General features: G+C 48.4%; 1 protein-coding gene across 1 annotated transcript in view; it reads right to left on the bottom strand.

Annotated features, from left to right (window-relative positions):
• Positions 1-6810: 6810 nt before the first annotated feature.
• Positions 6811-10000, bottom strand: part of LOC126571077 (uncharacterized) — a 16886-nt gene continuing 13696 nt past the window's right edge. Inside the window, exons 9-10 of the mRNA XM_050229316.1 lie at positions 9484-9924; positions 6811-9418 (exon numbers count right to left, since the gene is read on the bottom strand). Coding sequence (XP_050085273.1) covers positions 9319-9418; positions 9484-9924 — 541 coding nt within the window. The 3' untranslated portion in view covers positions 6811-9318. The remainder of the gene's footprint in view (positions 9419-9483; positions 9925-10000) is intronic.

Genomic DNA, 10000 nt, shown 5'->3' with positions numbered 1-10000 from the left:
TCGTTGTCGGGGCGGCCCTCACGGGATCAATCCGGCGAGCATAAAAAGAGAAAAAAGCGTTTCCAGCGTTCGATACCAGACCCTCACCCACCCGGTCGGCTAGCCAGCATCACCACGCGGCTAACCCCACCAGCACCACACCCCATGTCCACGGGGCCATGCGCTTGCGCTCTTCTCACGCGCTCTCGCTTGGCGTGGCGTGTCGTGGCGCTCTCCACGCGGTTGCTGCTCTCCAACGCAGAGCTACAGTCGCACCTCGGCTAAGCAGGCCGCGATGCTCGAACGGCTTAACCATTTGGTGCAGCGGTTCGCAGCAGGCGACGTTCCTGGTTGGTCAACCAAGATCAGGTTATTGTTTTCCTTTGTTGCTTGTGGCTAGTTACTTACTAATCAGCAAATCATACTATTAATGCGACTTATCGCAGTTCGTTTTTCGAATACATACAGGCTTACAGAATTATCTATAGACTCAGCTCAGAAATGCTACTTTTTTTTGTACAACACCTTTAACTCATTTAGCGCAATATTGGAACAGAATCATACAAAGATTGCAGATGTTTTTTTTGTGCTTTTTTTTAATTTAATTCCCAAAGTTGTACTATTTTTGAAAAGCTCCGTTATCATTAAGTCACATGTTACGTACTTCACAAAAACATCTGAATATTTTCTCCTAAACAATTACTTTTATTTATAGGTTTTCCACAAATTTCCTCTATTAAACCATCGCCATAACCACCCTTCGACTGTAGCCATCGGCTTCATCGCCCCCCCCCCCCCCCCCCCCCCCCCCGGGGCCCGTTGATCATCTCGCGGAATCGTCGTCGTAGACAAGACCCTCGTCAGCTGGCGCCTCCGGGGATCCAAAAACCCCGAACCGCGAGCACCGGCGCGCAATCGAGAGCGAGGACTGTATTGACTTCGCTAGCGGAGAGGATGGATGACAACGGTCCGATCGTGAATTGAAAAGGAGAGGGTTGCATGATCGAGCGGAGAACGGTGGAGGATCGCCAAGATCACCTCCAATCACGCGGTATCCGAGCCCCCCCCATCGTGTGCGAGAGTGAGAACGAGTGAAAACAAAAACAGCATGCCGTACCGTTCCAGCAGCGGCCACTCGTAGGTAGACTCCGCTTTCCACGGCGCAAAAAAGGGTGGTCTCGTGTGTCCCTGGTGAGGCCCTGGTGGGTGAAGGGGATAATCACGAGTGGCCTGGCACACCGGATGGTGAGGGAACCGGGGGGGGGGAAGTAGCGATGGCAGAAGCGACGACAAAGTAGATGGCAAAGCGAAGTTGGTGTGCGCGGAGTTTGTGAAAGTGGCAGCAAGAGGTGGACCAGGGTAGCGGTGGATGCTGCCAAGCCTCCGATCCCGAACCGGAAGGCCCAAACGAAAGCACGACGAGCTGCTCCACATTGCTCCAAAAGGCGCGGTGTGCTGCGATATCATGACGGTGCTGTCTGCTCTCTCTCTCTCTCGCTCTCTCTCTCTCTGTGGGGTGCTCTGGAGGCTGGATGGGTGTGTGCAGGAGGAGCATCATCGCCTGCTATCGCCCACTTGACGCTCGCTTGACCCGCTTGCATTCCTGAGGTGTGTTTTCCCTCAGCGCCCCAGTACAGTGCCCAGTATGGTCGTTGGTGCACGAGCACGATCCCGCTCCACCGCCGTCAAACGTGCCTTGCCTTCGAAGATTGCGAAATCGGAAATCGGGTTGAAAATTGGAATCCATGGGCCGCTCGCCGGTCCGTCCGTCGAATTTAACTCAATTAACGATGAATGACTTAGTGCGAGAGACGATATGATTCATGGTTTATGCGGTCACAGGCAGAGCCACAAGGTTCTTTGAGAAGAAGTTTCAATCTTGGGAACCAGTACATCAGCCATGTCATCATCACGTTGGCCTTCGAGTGTTTCAAGTGAGTCACGCCATATAATGTGTGATTTTATAAAATAGTTCAATGCCTCGTCTGGAGAATGATCAATAGTTATATTCAAGGTTATGTTTTATTGTAAGCTCGGAGAGAATCTTCTCAGATCTTTTTCTAGAGAAATAGAACATCAATACAAGTAAGATTAGGGAGATATTATATTGAGGAAATATTAATTATATTTTTCAAAAGAAGTTGCCTTGAGAACAGCATCCTAAAGGCGGTTGCTTAGACTCTTAGCATAAAAAAGAACACCAAAACCGGAATTATTAAAGGGACAGATTATACTGCTAATAGAACAGCCGTAATTAAGAAAAATCACCATTCTCTTTAATAACAAGAACTGAATTAGGTAGCTCGTCAGTAGTAGTTGATTATTTCAACTTCTAGAACAGACCATCTTAGGATAACTATGAAACAGCGTCTAAGCTAAGATAAGAAGCCAAAACGGATGCCTGACTGATGCTTAATCCGTCATAAAGTATGATAACAATTAATCCCAAAATAAAAAACTTCATAATCTCTCCAACTTCTATCCTCTGGATCTTGGTGTACTTGAGGCGACTTTCGCTCCCCACACCGTCGCCAACGTCTTCGATCGTTTGCACATCTCACGGACGTGTTTTCATCGCCTACTTTGAACCACCTCTCTAGCTCCCGAAGAAGAGCGATCGAGCTGACACCGTTACACCGGCCCGGCGTGGGCCATCGGCAGTGGAACCTGGCCCTTCCAATCGCCAGCATCCCCCCCGCCCGTCTCGAGCGCCTCCCGATCAAACGCGTCCCAAGAATGCCTTCTTCGAAGCGAAGACAAGCTGCGGCCACGCTCTTCACGTTGCATTGCGCAACGCAACGCACCCGACCATCCAACATCATAAATTCTGGCTGCTCGTCTGCCAGCATCCCACACACCCATGCCCTCCCAGGCCATGCCAAACACCTAATGTTGTTTGTCTCACGGACGGACACGGCGGCACGGCGGCGGACGGTTCTTAACACTTTAAATGGAACCCCTTCGGAGGCGTCGTGTTATCATTATGCTGCCCCCGTTTCACGTCCCCCCTCCCCCCGCGCATCGAACATGTTTGGGCCATTCGTTCCGCCTCTGCTCGCTTGGCCTTTACCTGATGGCACCACATGCCGGGCCTAGCAAGCAAACATTAGCTCCCGCAATGCATCTGCCGACCGACCGACCGGCCAGTCACATTCATCAATCCGTTTTGTGGTTGCTTTGACTCTCGGACCACTCAGACCAAACAGAGACACACAGAGGACAACCCCTCCAGCCAGCCAGCCAGCCAGCCAGCCAGCCAGAGCGCAGTGGTAAAGGAAATGGAGATCAAACTGAGCGCGAACGCTGCAGCCGACGACATTCCGAAAATAGATCCACAACCCCCATCGGCGAGCGCGCGCTCGGCCTGCATCATGGCAGGGGAGGAGGAATTTAATTTTTAATTTTCATGCTCGTGGCCATTGGGATGTATTTTTGCTTTCACTCCGAAACCGAAACCCAAATCAAACTCAACAACAGCAACGGCGGCATGCGGAAGAACGTGAGGCCCATTTGTTGCACAACATTTCCACATTTATGAGTCACACTATAGACAGGGGAGGCCGATGAGGGTGTGAACATTTGGGCAATCCATCAGCTGTCTGCGGGATCGCTCGATGGAAGTGATTGAGCAGTCGCCCGGCCCGGGAGAGGTTCGTTCGCTATTATTATTATGCGGCGTTTTCGTAGCTCATAAATTTGGGTTACGCACCCCCGAACCCTGATGATCGGAGTGAGAAAGATTTATGCTGCACGATCGGTGGCAGGCGAGACGATGTGCAGTTGATGGTGGTTCATTTTTATTATCGACGACATCATAGACCGAGGGCTGGGAACTTTCATTTCCCTTCATTCAACACGAGCTCCCAGAAAGTGTCTCGCTAGTAAATCAATGGTAAATGTACTTCTTCTCCTTCTCTTCAGGAATCCAGATGAAGAACACGAGGTGGCGCTACTTAAAGTTCTTGATCGTTGACGACGATGAGGAAGGGATGGATCGAAACTGCGTGCCGATCAGCGTGGATTGAAACAGCTCGACCTCATCCTGGTCCAGAGAGTCGTCGGATACTTCTCTGGAAACGGAAGCGTGCCTTAGTTCAGCTATCCTGCAATCTTTGGACAGGTTAAGAGGTTTCTCGCTCTCTTCGGAGCTAATGTCGTTCAGAGCTTCCTCATTGTCGCCGTCGTCGTCGCGGCGGCGGCGGCCGCCTTGTACTGACATCTCAAAACTATCATCTTCATCATCGTCTTCCTGTACGACGCCTTGAGACGCTTCGAGATCCTCTTCCAGTGAATCGTTCAGAATGATTTGCTTCTGAATGATCATGCGACCACGGAGCATTCCTTGCCGGAGCAGCTCATCCTCACCGAGACCTTTGTCGACGATCAACTCCACCAGGTCGTCCTCTTCTCGCTCCCAACCGTACCTTGCTTCGGCCTGATAGCAACGGTACACCAGTACACCCGGATAAGCGAGGAAAAATACGAAATTCACTAAGAACTGTTTCAACCTGAAATGGGGAAGGAATGAGTCCATCTCTCTGTTTTTCCATAGACGTAATAAGAGGGGGCCACCTGCTTGACTCATCATAAATGAGGGACGAATGCAGCTCGTTGTACTTCCACACTCCAATCCAACGCCACCGTAGACCAAGCGATGCCTTGAAGAGTCCTGCGGGGCACAGTAGAGATCATAGTAGCTCACATCATTACCTAGCAACTCGCATCCAGCGATCGAACAGCATCGACCAACCTTACCGAGTAACAGCAGGAACAGTATGCAATTCCAAAGTACCTGCAACATGTTCGATAAGTAGCTGTATCGATGGGGAGGAGGAGGAGAAGGCAGAGAAATGAAAATTGGAAAGGGGGGAATTAAACCGTGCCAACCACAATCAACGCGTTTCGGGGAGGGGGGGGGGGGGGGTAGGTGTTTTGCATAATGCCACAAGCGTGCACGATGATGAGAGTGGCAAAGATTGCGAACGTGATTTCCGGTCGAAATGGGTGCATCAGACAAACAAACAATATCGGATGCGGTCGACCATCGGCCGTCGTTGTTGTTGTTGTTTGCTGGTGTTTGTTGTTACGGAGGTGGGTTCCGAAAGTGCACAATAATCTGTTCGGGGCCGATGATGTAATAAAAATGCAATTTCCCTGTCACGTGTGGAAGGGGTTCGATGCGTATGTGAGTGTGTGGTTCGCTCGATATAATTGGATAAACATCGAAACGTGACATCGCTGCGCCACGTTCGAGAGTGTTTTCCTAGAGTTTTATTAAAATAACAAAAGGATGCTTTCAGGTGTTTCTAGTTGGATTTAATTTTCATCGAACTTTGGTCAACGAGGTTTCTATTTGGATTACTGGCAGTGATCAATTTCGATTTAGAGCCGTTAATCGGAATTATTTAAATTATAAAGAACAAACCGTGAATGCAATCAAAGCAACACAGAAGTTGACAACGAGAGAAATAAAAGGCAAAGCCCCAAATTCGAATCTTTCGCCTCGATAAACCTCTCAAATACTTACCTTATTTGGGCTTTGATTGGCCACCGTATACCTTACAACGAGACGAGCAGACAGGAGTTTTCCGAGGAACAAAAAAACAAGAATCTTCAGCTCAACACACACTCGCACACGTACGGGAACAGCCGCTTCGTTGGGGAAAACAAGTGTCAAATCATTTGATTTTATGACATCCTCGCTCCTCGACCTACTACGATGCATGGTGACGACCGCAGCACCGTAGGGGGATGGGGATTTCGATCTAGAAAGAAATTAATTCCTCTCATCCACTTGATGGACACCATTGGGGCGTCAAGATTGGAGCTGCTACTCGTCCCATACCACACCACACCAGCACGCACTCCCTGGTGGAGCAATGAGTTTGTCAATTTGTCGTGGATTAAGCCGCTGATTGATCGATCTCCGCTTCGCTCCATTGGACCGGTCGGACGTGCGCCAGAACGCGCTCAGCCCCCCCCCCCCCCCCCTTGTTGCTAGTGGTCGCGAGAGAATGTATTATGTATGGTAGGCCATCATTTTCACCAATTAAATGATCGCGGCACCATCTCCTTCTCCATGTGCCACCGTTCTACGCTAATGATTGATGGGTGGCTGGCAAAACTGGGCTGGCAGCTTTTTGGGGCGCTTCGACGTGCTCCAGTGGAAGCGATGATGAAGCATTTGCATGATGAAGACTTGTTGTCGCTGGGAATTGATAGCAACACTTGATTTGAGTCAGAAAAAAAACATTCCTTCTTTCCTTTCTTTAGTGAATATGATTGATTGGCGTGTTGGAAATGCGTTGGGTTGAGGCGGCCCGTGGGAGTTTAGTTGGACGTTTTTAGAGAAACACGCTGTAAGAATGGTCAATAAATTTTTAATCATGCTACTCGTTCTATCGCACCTGGATCCGTGTGTTACCTTAGGGCGCAAAAAAAAGTTTCGTTAACATAAGTGACGTTGGTATAGAGACAATTATTGAAACTTTGTGTTTTTTCGGATCAAAACTTTCTTTGCATAAAACATCATTTGAGAACTAGCAAGTATCGTCGACTTTCATAATCAAAATGAAACATAAAATCGATGTTCCATTATCACTTCCCATAAAACAGATCAGTAAAATGTAAAAATAAATAAGTAATGCATTATAAATAACACAACAAAAAAACACTGTGTAAAATAAGTAATGCATTATAAATAACACAACAAAAGTGAATAATCAATTTTCTTTTGAATTTCTTTCATAGCAGCATATTGACGTCCTCGATTCCTTGATAGCATATCGAGAACGACCGATCAAACACAGGGTTTCATTCATTGAACGTTACTGTATTTATTGCTAGCTTCTATCTCAGTGTTCCAGCACATATTACATGCCGCAACGCCGTCTAAAACGGCGTGTTGATTTGATTTGAACGGGTGGTGCGCTCGGTGCACCCACCAAACGCTCCAAACGCCAATATTTAATATTGCCCCCTTTCAATTCAATTTCCTTTCTTCAAGGATCCACACTCACATCAAATCTCACTCATACAAACATTCTAACACACACATACATGCACCGCACACACTCATACACGCGAATTAAATTATCCTTTTAATCACTAGTTTGGCACCATTTTCTACGGGTTCACACTGCCCACTGACCTTCTCTCACTCTCTCTCTAGAGCAGTAGATTCATTGTCTCTCTGGGTCTAAACAGAATGCGGATTAAAATGCCATCCATCGGGAACCGATTGCCTCTATAAGGAGCTTCAGAGGTGTAAAAGTGTAACAGAAGGCTACAAGCAGCTACAGTTTGGAGTGGGAAGGAAGGATTAACAACAAGGAGTGGAGTGAATGTGGTTAAAATGTGATGCTCCTAACATCGGGGGTGACATTCCAGGTTCAGTGCTACAACTCCTCAGTAAAACGCCACCGCGGCATCAACATTTCGGGGGTCCCTTTGCTTAAAAACAGCGTTTCCCGTTGGTAACGCGCCTAAAACCGCGGATCGTCGTGGTGGTGGTGGTGGTGATTGTGTTGGTGCTTGGTGATTGGGAAGAGCAACATTCGTTTACACTACACCCTTGTACGGGATAACAGCAGCTACTAGCTTAAGGGGTCAGTTCTAAGAGGGCGAGGGACGACGAAAGGGAGGTCCTCTATCAACAACACTTTCGTCTTTAAGGTACACTTCGGCTACGTACGGTGCGCGTGCTCACGCTACCGGAGGGTGGGATCCGCGGATGGGAAAGAGCGGGATTCCTATCAACAAACACAGACACACACATACTACTACGGTGATCTAGTGATATTCCTTCCTGCCAGTGCCAACCTACAGCTGGAACCGTTTCCTTCCTTTCTAAACTTCTATGATAGAATCAACCTCTTTGGCGCACTACAACTACTTGGCGCACGGGGCGTCGTTATTAGGACGTTTTTTTTGTTTTATGTGTAAATCGAATTGGTTCCGTACTCGCTGATTATGGCTGATCCTCAATCCATCCACCCAAGGATACAGATAAAAACCACTCGACCACACGACAAACACACATACACTCTCTCACAGGCTGTAATTGCAGTTGTAAATACGTAAGCGATCTCGCGGTCTCGCATTCTAACGTTGAAATCGGTAAAACGAAACGCCGCCTAAATCCGTCCGCGGTAAAGATTCTTGTCAAACTTTCGATGGGTCCGGTTATCAGGGGGAGGGGGAGGAGGTGGGGAGGCACTGCATCGCGCTCCTAATACAGGCTTACAGGGAAAAAACGGAGGGAAATGGTTACAAAGAATGCGCTTCTTTCGCCTTTCGCCGCTCTCTTTCTGCTTACTAATTGCTCAACAATGCCACTGCTGAATACTGTTCATCTGCTACTCTCCCTCTGCTCTCCACTTTTCCCTAGGGCGCTAGGTGATGAAGAGTGTATTGTCATAGTCTATGCTGCCCGCGCGTGTCAGCTTTCCGATGGACCGGCACCGGCAAAACAGAATCATTGCATTGGCCGGTTTCGCTCTCTCGCCGAAATGATCCGAATGATTGTTGGAACCAGTTCTTGTTCCGTTTTCTGCTTGACGTGGAACCGTGCGTAATGCATGGATGGAACTTTGAGTCATACCGAAACATAATTGACATCGTCTTCTGGTTGATGCAGAACAACAACAACAACAACAACAGCAACAAGGAAACCTAACCTACGAAGAAGTGTTTCTCACATTTTTGGTAACGCAACTTTAAAGCCCTTTTCTAAATGTGAATAAATGTTAATTGCAACAAACAGTGTTCGTTTGTACGCACTAACGGCACGCTCGCTCGCTCGCCTCCTATCTGCCGGCCAACGCTCCTAGCATCGATTGATTTTTCTTGTTTTTCTACCTTCTTCGCTCATCTCATAAGATCTGGGGACTAAGAACAGTATGGATGTGTATATATATAGATTAGTTTATTAGCTACGCACACTCAACGCATAATTCCGAGGCAGCTATCACGAGGGTGACGGGAGGCGGGGTGGGTCGACGTCGATCTCCTAAACCTGGATGATCTCCGGACAGGATAAATTCCGCTTCCACTTTTCATTCGCTAATATTTGCTTGTTGTGTTGGTTTGATGCCTTAATTATCTACCAAAGATTGCTCCTGTCAGTATCACTAGTAACGGTTCTACCACGACGCGGTGCGCGCGCGCTCTCTCTCTCTCTCCGCTCTCTACGCAAAAACACATTGTTTCAGTTCACAAGACAACCACGTCTGATTATTATACTTTACTGTTTCCCACGTTTTTCACTTTCTGTCACGGGATATCCACGCTTTCGCGTCCGTTCATTCATTTCCTGTACGGTCATTGATGTCACCTTTCCTACCAGATGTCGCAGTTCTTCTGGTAGCTTAGCTTAGTGGTCGAGTGACACTGAAAGACATCCGCTGCGCTACCACCCTGCGAGATGAGCCAGGTTAAGCTACAAAGGGAAAGGTTGATCAATTAACAAAACGCACTCACGGCAATGTCCGGTTCGTCGCTTACATTTCATCGAAATCACTTGAATTGACGTCGATCCCGCTGTACTCGGATGCCGCGCACAGCTCCTGGGCCGAGATGAGAAAGAAGATTTGCGGTGGCGTTAGGCTAAGGCCGGGCAGCCGGTTCATCCCCTTGATCGGACCGGACAAGGACAGGAGCGTGTGGTACGCGATCTGCAGCCCACCCGAGTGTATCAGCAGCTCCATGCGGCTCGCATTGGAGAAGACGTTCACGGCGCTCGGCACACACTGCATCACCTTCGTCTCGAAGGCTTTCGTGATCGAACGGAGGATCTCTTTGGCGAGCGTTGTGCCGAGTGAGGCGTAGTGGAGGTACGGTGGAAGCATCGGGTTAAAGTACGGCACCAGTATCACCGAGATCGGTACCACGATCGAGTGCGACAGTGTGTCGTAAAACACCTTCGACAGCTGTGGGTAGGCGTAGCTGGAAGTGGAAGGAAGAGTTAGAATGACAATATTGTCTAATAATTATTATATTAATTATATTGTCTCATTAATTC

The sequence above is a fragment of the Anopheles aquasalis genome, chromosome 2 (assembly GCF_943734665.1).
Source record: "Anopheles aquasalis chromosome 2, idAnoAquaMG_Q_19, whole genome shotgun sequence".
Lineage (NCBI taxonomy): Eukaryota > Metazoa > Arthropoda > Insecta > Diptera > Culicidae > Anopheles > Anopheles aquasalis.
The sequence above is the reverse complement of the archived record's forward strand: the minus strand, read 5'-3'. Positions and strand labels throughout refer to the sequence as shown.